The 14,240-nt window shown below is 36.9% G+C and overlaps 1 protein-coding gene across 1 annotated transcript; it reads right to left on the bottom strand.

Annotated features, from left to right (window-relative positions):
* Window positions 1–4,273: 4,273 nt before the first annotated feature.
* Window positions 4,274–4,927, bottom strand: LOC124895826. Its single transcript, XM_047406237.1, has one exon. The coding sequence runs from the start codon at window positions 4,925–4,927 to the stop codon at window positions 4,274–4,276; it is 654 nt and encodes a 217-aa protein (XP_047262193.1).
* Between the last annotated feature and the right edge of the window lie 9,313 nt (window positions 4,928–14,240).

The following is a 14,240-nucleotide window of genomic DNA, read 5'->3' as shown; positions in this document are numbered from 1 at the left end:
AGTGTGTTGTAGCATCCGGACAATGCCAATATAGTGGCAGACGCCCTTAGTAGATTGTCCATAGGCAGTGTTGCTCATACGGAAAATGATAAGAGAGAATTACTTTAGGAAGTTCATAGGTTAGATAGATTGGGTGTGAGGTTGGTTGATTCAGCTGAAGGGAATGTTTGGGTTCAGAGTAGTTCAGAATCTTCTCTAGTGTCTGAATTGAAAGAGAAGTAGGATACGGATCCTAGTTTGGTCAAGCTGAAGGGTTCAGTTATGAAACAAAAGGTAGAGATTTTATCCCAAGTGGGAGTGGTTTGTTGAGATACCATACTAGATTATGTGTGCCATATATTGATAATTCGAGGCAGAAGATCATGGTATAAGCGCATGGTGTGAGTTATTCCATTCATTTTAAAGCCACAAGATGTACCGTGATTTGTAGGAAGTCGATTGGTAGAGTGATATGAAGAAAGATATTATAGAATCTATAGCTAAGTGTGCGACTTTTCAAGAGGTTAAGGTAGAACACCAAATACTTTGTGGCATATTTCAGTAATTTGGTATTCCTACTTGGAAGTGGAAAGAGGTAAAAATGGACTTTGTGACTGGATTACCCATTCGCTTCGTCAGCAAGATTCGATTTGGGTGATTGTAGATAGATTAACCAAATCAGCTCATTTCTTGCCAGTTCACACATCCTACATAGCTGAAGATTATGCTAAGCTATACATCAAAGAGCTAGTTAGATTGCATGAAGTTCCCTTGTCAATCATCTTAGATAGGTGATAACGCTTAAACTACACTCTTGAATGGCTGTAAGCGATTGTTGTCAATATAAAATCCAACTTGGATGGGGTCGAATCCCACAGGGAATAGGGTGTAAACTTTGATTTGTTTACGAAATGTCTTACTGGTAGTTTATTGTTTCCGAAAATGGGGTTTTATGTTTCACAGAGAGTCAATTGTCAGTTTCAATATTTTAATGTTTGTAACCAAGAAAAATGGGACACCAGAGTTATGTTCACCATGGGTTTTGGGAATTGACAGATACTAGGTAATGCTTAAGACTCTTGAAGTAAGTAGAAACAGCAGAATATTCCTGATGACGATACTATCTGACTTATCTCTCAACCTCACCAGACAATTTATTATCTAATTATCTCGAACAAAGATAACTTATCTATTTCCAATAGGATTTTATCTCATGTAGATTAATCTAGTTACGGCATCAATCATTAAACAGAAGGTTGGTAGCTTCTGAGCCCCTGTTGATAATTCATGTCCTCTAGTTTATTCTCTGTTAAAAGAAAATAAGCCTAAGGCATAACCTATTGTTTGCAACCAATAGATTCAAGTTAAAGCAACAGAATTTCAAGATGTCCTACTACTCTTTGAATCCTTTAAATACCTAGCATCATATCAAACCCTAATCCATGGATCCCATAACTCTGGCTAATAGAATTAGCCGCTCATAATTTGATGAATGAAATATCAAGTTGAATTCATGGTAATATGGATAAACTTACTGATGGATAAAACCCAATAAGCATTTCTTCAATTCAATCACAAGATGGAAATGCACAATAGTTGATAAGTGTTTTGCAAAGAAACAAGAAAAATATCTGATGAAAAAGATGAAGCAATTTTTACGTGCCACCCTCCAAGTTAATTCTCTGATAGCATCTCTATAGGTATTTAACTATTCAACCCTAAATAGGGAAATAAAATTAAAATTTATGATTTTCTTCGAAATACGTGATAGCATTCTTGACGGCGTGTACAGGATGTCGTCAAATTTTCCAATTAATTACTATCTTCTATTTTTCTGACGGTGTGTCAAATATGTGATGGCCCATGAAAAACGTCGTCACATCCTTACTGGAAATTATCATAATCTGCCTCAGTTTGACAGCCTGTCCCATGTTTGATGGTGCTGGCAAAATGTCGTCACATTTCATCTCAACTCCTCAAGTTCTGTTTAAGCTTGACAGCTACTTTGACAGCCCGTCATACGACTGACGGTGCTTCAAAAATGGCGTCAGCTACAGTTTAGCTCATTTGCACTAGATTTTAGTTGATTTATTTTTCTTTTCTTTGGGTTCCTCCCCTATCACTAGTATCTGCATTAAAACAATAAAAACAATCAGAAAACAACAAAAATTGCTTAAGACTTCGCAATTATTCTAGCTTAAAAGCCTTAAATGTGTTCTCAATTGTGCACACATCAACACCCTCAACTTAAAGCAATTGTTTGTCCTCAAGCAACTAAATCTAATTAAGAAAACACATAGCACATTTAGCACGCATATCTCAACACAAAGTTATCCTTTCAATGCCAAACCAATGTGCATATCATTGAAAACAGTACTGTAATACAAAGGAATCAAGCGGCAGCATCAACCTTGGCCACAATAACTATTCAGATATCAATACCACATTATCTAAACAAGTGAGTAGCTAGTGACGATACCTGTGTGCCCTCACAACAAAGAAATCCCCCTCTCCTCATACAAGAAATCCAACCATACAAATTGGGGGTTATCACCAGACTCTCACTCTCACAAGAAAGTTCCAATCAATGTATGCTAAGTACCATAGGCTTGCCCTTATTTTCATTACCAGACCTCAGATAGGCCGGTCAGGATCACTATAGGACTTCTTTTAGGCTTGTAATGTGGTTTGGGGCTGGTATGAAATTCAAGGTTATTTAAAGTAACCCTGCCTCCTTGACACTACACTTCTATCTTGGACTCACTAATTATCCTCTTTCGTTTTTCTTCTTTTTTTGATTATCCATATTCAAGTTGGGTATTGCAACAACTCTCTCTTCTCTTCTTTTTTTTTTTGCATTATTAGCACCCAGCTTTAGTTCATTCTCTTTTATTCCACCCTTCTTTATACTCCTCATGTTACACCATGTACCCTTATGATAGCCACCCTCAACTTAGGTTGTTTGCCTAGATCAAGGTGTTCAGTGTCCAATGAAGCCTAGGGTTAAATATATTTAATATGGTATAAATATAAAGGTGAAAGGTGTCATACAAAAGAAATGGTCAAGCTAGGCTCTAAATAGGGATCAAAAGGGTATTATATATACAGGGAGGGATATTTAGGCTAAAAGTGAGTTAATCAATGACGGCCTATGATCCGGTCCTGAATCCTATCCTAAGACCATGGAAAGACTAACCAGGCAAGTTCTGGCTTTAGAATACAAAGTGAAACAAGTAATAGCTCGCACACAGCTGGCACACAAGTATCTAACATATCACCACTTATCTAGTTCATGCAATTGTTTAGTAATGATGATCAAGCAGCTATAATTAATGCCATAACAAGATTCACAATGGTCACAAGTAAATGTAATCCACACATTTTATCAAGCAATACATTGGAAGAATGGTTAAACGTTGAGCAAGACATGTCACTGCCCTTTTTTTTTACCAAAAACTCTGTTACAACAGCATAGTACTAGCCACCCTCAACTTAGAACTAAAGCAAAAACTAGCTTAAGATTTAGGGTATACATGGACTGGGTTGTTCTCAGGGATCATGGGTTTTCTCCCATGCAGTGCTTGATTTGATATCGCGGCACGACTCAAGTGTCTCGATTACCTCAGACTTCATCAAGACAGATAATGGTAATGCTTTTCACTGATTCTTCCGGGCCAATGTAAAGCTTGACCCATTGCCCATTTACCTTGAATGTACTGCCATCTTCATTTTCGAGCTCCACTACTCCAGATGAGTGGACTTGATTTACCTTAAAAGGACCTGACCACTTAGATTTCAGCTTCCCTGGGAAAAATTTGAGTCTGAAATTAAATAGAAGCACCAAGTGCCCTTTTTTGAACTCTCATTTCTCTATTTTCCAGTCATGGTACTTTTTCATCTTTTCTTTATACAAATCTGCTCATTCATATGCCCTGAGATGGAATTCATCCATCTCATTCAGTTGCCCTAGTCTTATCTCTGCTGCTTCCTTCCAATTCAAATTCAACCTATTGAGTGCCCATAAAGCTTTGTGTTCCATATCTATTGGTAAATGGCACATTTTTCCATAGACCAGCTGAAATGGTGACATTCCAATAGGTTTCTTGAAAGTAGTTCGGTATGCCCAAAAGGCATCATCTAGTTTTTGGGACCAGTCTTTTTGGATAGCATTCACCATCAATCCAATTGCTCTCTTGTGCCTTGAAATACTAAAATAAGTGTATTTTCCTATTGTTCTTCTAAATCAGCTGCAATAATAACCGGTAGTGTGGTCCTTTTTCCCTAGAAACGCGTATCATAAGTGACCAGGTAGCTTCTTCAATTCCAACACGAGAGGTTCTTCAATAGACGGCTTGGTTGGTGATGTTGGTCGATTAGCCAGGTCAAGTTCCAACTTTTTAGAAGTATAAGAATATGAGCCTAGGCCAGTTAGGGCAAAAACTATCTCTTCATACTCTTCAATGCCTTCACTATCATAGTTCATCACAACCACAGCTAAAGGCTCAATAACAAGTTGTGTAGTTCTAAGCACATCCTGTTCGTCCTCAAAATACAAATCAACTACTGAGAACAAACTCATTTCCTCATGCTGTTTCATTGATTTTCCCACATTATACCGCACAACTTCATCATTCACCGTGAAAAAAAGCTCATTCGCTATCAAATCGATCAACACACTTCCAATTGTGAGGAAAAGTCGACCCAATATTATGGTCACTTCGAAGTCCACCTTGTAGTCCAGAATGACGAAGTCTGCGGGGAATATGAAATTTGAGACCTTTACCAACACATCATACAGAATTCCAACAGGTCGCTTTACTGACCTGTCTGCCATCACGAGTCTCATGTTGGTAGGTGTGGGATTCCCCAGACCCAATTTATTATAAATATTCAATGGAATCAAGTTAACACTTGCTCCCAAATCACACAGTGCTTTAGTGAATTCCATGGTTCAAATTTTGCAGGGAATGGTGACTGCACCTAGATCTGACTTCTTCTGCATCAAGGTCCTTATGGAAATAGTGCTACAAAGTTAGAGGTCTACTTCCAGTTCAACACTCACTGCTCATTTCTTGGTAACAAGGTCTTTCATGAACTTTGCATATCCTGACATCTGCTCGAGTGCTTCGATCAAAGGCATATTTTATGTCAATTGCTTGAGCATTGCCAGGAATTTGCTGAATTTTGCATCGTCTGCCTTCTTTCTAAATCGTTGAGGAAAGGGAGGTGGTGGCCTTGGTATAGGTTTCAACACCACTTCCTCTTCCTTATCCTTGTTTGATATATCAACAGAGCTATTCGACTTCTCAGACTCCTCTAGGTATTGTTCTGTTGGTTCCTCTGTAACTTCTTTATTATTCAAAGATTTGCCCACAGAAGGGCCAAATAAAATCTTACCACTCCTAGTGGTAATCGCCAGATATGAACCATCTATCTTCTGATCCTGAACCGTTTGATTAAGTAAAGTACCACTTCTTCCTTGGCGCAGTGTTGATGAAAGTTACCTTATATGTTGCTCTAACTGTTGGATAGAAGTTAAATGTTAACTAACCAACTGACTCATAGTGGAAAATTCACTCCTCATACTAGTTAATCCTGCATTGGTAGCCTCTACTCCTTTCAATAGTTTTTTCATTGTATCATCCATAGACCACTTTCACGATTTAGCAGCTTTTTGATTTCCAGTACGAATATACAACACATTTCTGTCATTGCTGCTTCTCCAGTTTTTTTGCTCCCTGTCTCTGTGATTAGGATTGTCATACCCATTACAACCTTGATTCCTGTGGCTATTGCCTTGAAAACCCCCCTAATTAGTAAAAAAGTTGGCTTCTTCTTCAGGCTCCATATCAACCCGGTCCTGAATTATTACAGCCTTTATCTTTTTTGTCCTTCCTGATAATAAGTGCTTGGTGAGCAGGTCTATTTGAGTCTTTAGATGGGCCATATCTTGATCCTTCTCCTCATCTCTTCTACACTGTTCATCATTCATTCCAAGAGGAATAGTTGGACTTACCACCACAAAATCACTGGTATACCAAGCCCTACTTAGTTTTGTTATCCTATTCAGCATATCAACAGTATCTTAAAATGACAGAGTAACAAATGACCCACCAGCAGCGTTATCTACCACTGGCTTTGTCACAAAGTTAAAAGATCTGTACAAAGTATCCATTAAATATATATCCATCATGTTGTGGTTCAGAAACTGTGTCAGCTTCTTCTTGAACCTCTCCCAAATTTCATGTAAAGCCTCATTCAAGACCTGTCTAAAATTATTAATCTCATCCCTCAACTGTACCTTCTTAGACAGCGGAAAGAAACTTTCTAGGAAAGCTCCTCTCAACTACCTCCAATTGGTTATAGAGTCAGGATTCAAGTCATTTAGCCATAATGTTGCTTCTCCAGATAGAGACAGTGGGAACAGCCTCAACCGGATAGTGCTTTAGCTTACCCCTGGGTTATTAAAGAATTTGGAAATAGAAACAAAATTTAACAGATACGAGTTGGGGACATCCCCACGAAGGCCTCCAAATAACCCCTTCAGATTCAGGAGTTGGATCATAGTACTTGTAATATTGAACTTTGCTCTAGGTGCCAACAGAGGGGGAATGATTGCACCCGTTGCACCTGCTCCATCCAAATCATCATCATCATCAACCTCATACCGCAGCGGTTGTTCTTCCATTCTGCTTATGCAATGGGATTCCGGGTTTAGTAGTGCTTGGATTAACCTATAAAGATCCTACAAATAAATAAAAACAACAATCGAACGTAAATCTAGAAAACTTAACTATCAGCAAATTTTCACACATAAACCTTCAGTCCACAACTGTATTCCTCAGAAATAGGGCCATTTTTGATAATGTTCAAACTACACTCTTAAATGGGTGTAAGAGATCATTGTCAATATAAAACCCAACTAGTTTGGGGTCAAATCCCACAGGGAATAGTGTGAACTTCGATTTGTTTACGAAATGCCTAAATGGTAGTTTACTATTTCTGAAAATAGGAGTTTAAGTTTCACAGAGAGTCAATTGTCACTTTTAATATTTTAGTGTTTGTAACCAAGAGAAATAGGAGACTAGAGTTATGTTCACCATAGTTTTTGGGAATTGACAGATACTAGGTAATGCTTTAGACTCTTGAAGTAAGTAGAAACAGCAGAATATTCCTGATGATGATACTATCTGACTTATCTCTTGACCTCACTAGATAATTTATTATCTAATTCTCTTAAACTTAGATAACCTATCTATTTCCAATAGGATTTTGTCTCAGGTAGATTAATCCATTTACAGCATCACTCATTAAACAGAAGGTTGGTAGCTTTCGAGTCCCTGCTGATAATTCACGTCCTCTAGTTTATTTCTCTATTAAAATAAAATATGCCTAAGGCATAACCTATTGTTTGCAACCAATAGATTCAAGTTAAAGCAATAGAATTTCAAGATGTCCTACTACTCTTTGAATCCTTTAAATACCTAGCATCATATCAAACCATAATCCATAGATCCCATAACTATGGCTAATAGAATTGGCCGCTCATGATTTGATAAATAAAATACCAAATTGAATTCATGATAATATGGATAAACTTTATGATGGATGAAATCCAATAAGTATTTCTTTAATTCAATCATAAGATAGAAACCCATAATAGTTGATAAGTGTTTTACAAGAAAACAAGTAAAATATCTGATGAAAAAGATGAAGCAATTTTTATATGCCACCCTCCGAGTTAATCCTCTAATAGTTTCTCTACAGGTCTTTAAATATTCAACCCTAAATAAGGAAATAAAATTAAAATTTATGATTTTCTTCGGAATAGGTGACAGCATTCTTGACGGCGTGTGCAGGATGTCGTCAAAGTTTCCAGTGAATTACTATCTTCTGATTTTTCTGAAGGCAAATCTGATGGCGTTTCAAATATGTGACGACCCTTGAAAAATATCGTCACATCCTTACTGGAAATCAGCATAATCTACCTCAAGTTGACGGCCACTTTGACAGCATGTCCCATGTTTGACAGCTCTGGCGAAACGTCGTCACATTTTATCTCAACTCCTTAAGTTCTGTCTAAGCTTGAAGGCTACTTTGAAAGCCCATCATATGTCTGACGGCACTTTAGAAATGGTGTCAGCTACACTTTAGCTTATTTACACCAGATTTCAGTTGATTTAGTTTTCTTTTCTTTGGGTTTCTCCCCTATCACTACTATCTGCATTAAAACAATAAAAACAATCAAAAAATAACAAAAGTTTCTAAAGACTTTGCAATTATTTTAGGTTAAAGGCCTTAAATGTGTTCGCAATTGCGCACACATCAATAGGGGTACTCAGTTTACTCTCACTTTTGGAAAGCCTTTTGGAAAGGTCTTGGTACCCAAGTTCATCTCAATTTAGCTTTTCATCCACAGACAAATGGTCAGGCAGAGAGGACCATTCAAACCTTAGAGGATATATTAAGGGCATGTGTTCTTGCCTTCAAAGGAAGTTTGGGTGACCATTTACCATTATTCGAGTTTTACTACAATAACAATTACTATTCTAGTATTCAAATGGCCCCATTTGAAGCTCTTTATAGATAGAGGTATAGTTCACCAGTCGGTTGGTTCGAAGTGGGTGAGGCCGCTTTGATTGGGTCAGATATGGTGTTTGAATCTATGGAGAAAGTTTAGTTGATTTGATAGAGAATAAAAGTAGCTCAGAGTCATCAGAAATCTTATACAGGCGTAAGAATAGGAGATCTTGAGTTTGAAGTAGATGATCTTGTGTATTTGAAGGTTTCACCTATGAAAGGGGTGAAGAGATTTGACAACAAAGGGAAGCTTAGTCCCTAATATGTAGGTCCCTATCGGATTTTGAGTCATGTTAGGAAGACAGCATATGAGCTTGAGCTACCTGCAAACTTGTCAACAGTTCATCCAGTGTTTCGTGTGTCCTTATTTAAGAAATGCATGAATGATTCAGCTGTTATAGTTCCTCTATAAAGAACAGATATTCAGAATAACCTTTCTTACGAAGAATTTTTAGTAGCAATTTTTGATCATCAGATTCGTAAACTAAGGAACAAAGATGTTCCCGTGGTCAAAGTACAGTGGCAAAATTAGTCTGTTGAGGGTGCTACTTAGTAAGAAAAATTATACATGTATACCAAGTATCCTCATCTCTTCTCCACAAACTCAGATTCAGCCAAAGGTAACAGTCTTCCTTAATTCAGTTTTTTCCAATCTCAGATTTTTCCATATAGTTATCTTTATGTAAATTCATGCATTCGCAAATTAGTTTAGTCGATCAGTATGTTTTAGATTTTTTCATAGAGCTTTTTTCAGTTGTGCATGCCAGCATATAGCCTCATCCCCTCGGTATCTTTAGTTTAACTAGTCTCACTCGAGGACAAATATTCCCAAGGGGGAGATAATGTAATAATCCGTACTTTTTCCTAGATCAGTTTATCTCCTAGAATGTCAAGGGTTATCTTTAAAAATGCATATCTCTTTATACATGTAGAAGTTTTAAACTCTAGACCCACCAATGTATAGATAATTGGCTCATCTTTCCAACGATACTAATTTCACCTTAATTCTATATTCGGTTAAGAAATTAGGGTATTTTTAGTAAAATAGTATGGCATTTCGATAGGCACCACACTGCAGTAAAGTATAGAATCACAAATGTTTGCTTCCAGTGAAGTACCGCATTTGGCTCGTGTCACGGTGAGGTCCCAGTTCCTGTTTGTCAATTTCAAGAAGCTCACCGCGATGATACCACGTTCCAGTGAAGGCCTAAATGGTATTTGTCAATTTCCAGTGGGTTACTACGATAGCTCCGCATCGCGGTGAAGTTCTAGTTCGCAATAGTCCCTTTTCCAGTAAGCCACCGTGATAGTGGTGCATCGCGGTAGGGCCCAAAATCGGCTTCCAGTTTTCCAAAGTTGATTTTTAAAGGGGTAGTTTGGTCTTTTCCCAAGCCTCAATTCGTGAATAACACTAAATTAATCCTATTCTGACCATTATATGCTTACTTTTCATTAAATTTCTCTCAAAGAAACCCTAGAACATCAAAAATTAATTCCCAAAAAATCCAAATTCCACCATTCTTTCTCCAAGGAAACTCAAAATACAAGGTTTCCAATTTAAGATAATCAAGAATCCTGCTTCAAGAGCACAAATAGGAATCCAAAATCAAGTGTTCTCATCAAGTGTACCAATTATGGAATGTAGAGTTTTCAACAAGGATAACTCCTTCATTCTTGTGCCTAAAACTAGTTTTAATTAAAAGTAACATGAGTTTCAAATTAGGGCTTAGACCCCCTATTGTTATTTGCATGATTATGAGATTTCAACTTATTTAGATGTTGAATTGCATGTCTACTATTGTATTTTCATACGTGTTGTAGAAATTTCCAGATTTAGACTTGAATTATCAATATTTTCATTACTTGGCATGAGTTTTATGATGATTTGACATGAAATAGATGCATCCGCTACTAGCCCTAGTTTGAATGATGTTATTTCAAGAAGATTACGCTTTTAAGTATCCCATGATTTGTTATATTCATATTTGAACACTTAGATAGCATGATTTAACTATGAAATACAAGTATATCTTTTAGAAACTAAATTTTATGACTCACTATATCTATGAAACATATTTTTCTATTCATGATTATGATTTTCAATTTTCAGATATTCCAGCTTATGTGAGCCATCTACATTTAGCATGTATTCTTTTACAAATTTATAATAATATTGAGAAATTGATTTACTTATGTATTCACCCACATATTCTCATTACAACCCATAAGTAATGACCAACATATATGTCGATATGATACGTTGTCTGTTAATGTAGGTTCAGGTGCTCAGTTTCAACAGCGTAAGTGATTTCGAGCATCTTCATCTATATCCCAGCAGTTGGTGAGTCCTCATAGTTTGGGGACTTAGCCATTCAGTTTTTGAGATTATTAGTATAGATGATTTAGTATTTTAGGTAGTTCGGGTCAGCTAGGAGTTTGTCCCAGTGGCTCTCTAGCATTAGTAGTAGAGGCTTGTCAGACTGCTAGAAATGCTTCAGATTTTTAGTATTGATTGATCAGATTCTTGTGTTAGTATTTTCAAATATTATATTCAGACACTTTTAGCTTAGCTCATATAGAATTTTGTATTTTAGCTTGATTATATATCTCCATACTTCCCTATTATGAGTTTTAGATTTAGTTGATAGCTTACAGGGTTAGCTTAAGGCTACTCGTAGTCTTGAGCACCGTGTGTTTTCTTAGGACTTATTTTTGAGACTTTACAGACCCTAAACAGTCTAGAACATGACATTAATGCCCTAATAGCCTAATTAATCATTATTTTATTCAATTCCCTCAAATCAAGAACATTCTCTCTCAAATAGAAAACCATAGCCTTCAAGATTCAAGGTCGATTCCCAGGAAACTTCAAGAATTCAACTACTTAAGTATGTTAGGTGTTCATCCACGGGTTTCCTTCCACCCTTGGAGTTCAAGAACCCTTTTTAAAACTACAAGCTTTTAGATTCATGATTTATATGAGCAAATTGGGTTGTATTAATGTTTGTGTTTTTGTATAGGTTTTCAATTCAAGATTTAATTATAAGTTTACAAAACATAAGATAGCATGTATGTTGATTAATGTAATTCCCATGCAAAAATCCTAGAAATTGCAAGTTTAACTTGTATTCATGATGCTTATGTGCTATTCATTATTATGTGCATTAATTATGCTCCCCAAGTGTTTGACAAAATATCTCAGTAATTGAATTGTGGACAATTAACTATTGTTATGCTTTCAAGATTTGTTATGTTTTATCTAATATGCAATCGAGACCTGGGGGTATTTATAACACAAAATATAGTTATTAACTTAGTTGCAGTAGTTATAGGCTAGTCCCAATAAAGTTTAAGAGCAGTAGTACTCTGTCAATTAACAGAACTCAGTGAACTCAGTCCAGTATAGTCAGTCAACACGATCAATGTCAGTTCAATCAAGCCTAGTATAGTCTAGTAATTAGTTCAATGTTGATTCAGTTGGGAGTACGATTCAGCACCGAGTGAATCCAGGGATGGGGGCAGTCCTACCATAGAGGGTTTAATCCTTAGGAGCAGTACCTGCATTACAAAACTACGTAGCTAGCATAGGGTAAGTCGTCCTCCTACCATACTAAGGTTGTCACAATTATATATATACTTCATGAGTCTTCCTGCTAGATTAGGGTTGACCTAGCATTGTTAGTATCCCATGTCAAGGTTTTAACACCCTTCCAACTGGGGTCACAGGTTGGACCCCAAATCAGTCTATATCGGGGTATGTTAGTTAGATGAATACTCCAATAGTTACAGTTTTAGTCTCAGTATTCAGTAAAGAACTTAGACAGTTCAATAGAAGCATGGCTATCAGTTATTAGTTACTCAGCCATCAGAATTAAGTACTTAGTTTCGGTATAATCTCATATATATGATGTATATCTATATGCGCAGTATAGCATGTTCAGTATGTTCAGTAGATATAGTTTTGCATGTTCTCTCATCCAGTTACTTTATGATGTTCATTCAGTCAGTTATCAGCTAATGCATATGAACTCATGTATATCAGCCTTACCTCACTTAGCATACCAATATATTACACGTACTGACACATACTTTTTCTTTATACTATGATGTCTCATATCATAGGTTCAGATGCTTAGGTTCCTATCTGTACTTAGCAGCTCAGGCTATCAGCAGTAGTTATAGTGGTGAGTCCTCATATTTTGAGGATAGATTTTACTTATTTCAATATTTTAGCAGTTCAGTAGTTATTTCAGTTGGAGTTAGTTGGGGATTTATCCCATCAACTCTATATTCAAACAGTTAGAGGCTTTCATACTAGCATAGACAGTTATTCAATTTTTGGATGTTATTAACAGTGATACTCAGTTACTATTATTTTAGTATTTTGAGAACCTTATGGCATTTTTAGATTTCTTCCGCATATATATTTCAGTATTGTATTCAGTGCTTATAGCAAGTACCAGTCATAGGTTAGCTTATGGTCCTTCAGGGTAGTAAGTACTGTGTGACACACAGGGTGCATTCTCAGGGTGTTACAAACTTAGTATCAGAGCCTAAGGTTCTAAAAAGTCCTAGGGAGTCTGAAAGCCACGTCAAGTAGAGTCTTGTGCATGGTGTGTAGTGTGCCACACATATGGATAAGAGGTTATGAGGCATTTTAGGAAAAAAATTCCCTTCTTTTAGTATTCATATCATGCGAGTGAGCATGATTTCAAGTTAAACTCTCTTTCTAATCTAATTTTCCTTCTGTTTACAGAACATGCGTCCAAAAAAGACCAACAAAAGAAAAACTAGAAACCATCCAGCACCTCCATCCGTTCAAGAAGATCCCTTGAATAAGTACATTTCTTATGCAGAATTTAGAGCATCTTTCACCACTTTAGCCCATAATGTGGAATCTCAGAATGAATGTCCAGCCATTGTTTAGGCTAACCTAGTGTCTAATAATATTGCTGCTAGAATTTGGCACTTCACCCAAATGAACCTTCCTTCATTTTCAGGGTCTAAACCTAAAGAGGACCCACAGGAATTCCTTGACATGGTGCAGAAGGTAACAGACATTATGGGGGTAACCGCTAGTAAGAGTGCTAAGTTAGCTTCCTATCAGTTGCAAGACGTGGATCATACATGGTTTAAGAAGTAAAAAGTAGATAGGGGCATAGATGCAGGGCCTATAGAATGGGAGGAGTTCACTACTGCCTTTCTAGATAGGTTCTTCCCATTGGAGTTGAGGGAAGCTAAGGCTTTAGAGTTCATTATTTTGAAATAGGGCAGCATGATAGTGAAGGAGTATTCTCTTAAGTTTACTCAGTTGGACAGGTATGCTCCCCATGTGGTAGATGAAAATAGGTCTAAGATGAGCAAGTTTGTGTATGGTGTGTCTGATAGTGTTGTCACGGAGTGTAGGACCAAAATGCTAATAAGGAGATAAACTTGGATAGGTTGATGGTCCATGCTCAATAGATAGAGGAATAGAAGACTAAGGAGAAAGAGAGGGAAAATAAGAGGGCTTAAATAGGTAGATTTAACTTTATCAGCATAAGTTACAGAGTGGTAATCATCCTCAGTTCTGCCCAAAATCTTTTGTTCCAGCTTTATTCTCAGCCAGTCTTCAGTGGTGAGATTCAAAGATAGTAATAAGGATAGAGCGCCATGGTCTAAATCTTAGGGTAGTGTTAGCA

The sequence above is a fragment of the Capsicum annuum genome, unplaced genomic scaffold (genome assembly GCF_002878395.1).
Source record: "Capsicum annuum cultivar UCD-10X-F1 unplaced genomic scaffold, UCD10Xv1.1 ctg998, whole genome shotgun sequence".
In the NCBI taxonomy this organism is placed as follows: Eukaryota; Viridiplantae; Streptophyta; class Magnoliopsida; order Solanales; family Solanaceae; genus Capsicum; species Capsicum annuum.
This window is presented reverse-complemented; position numbering and strand designations above follow the sequence as displayed.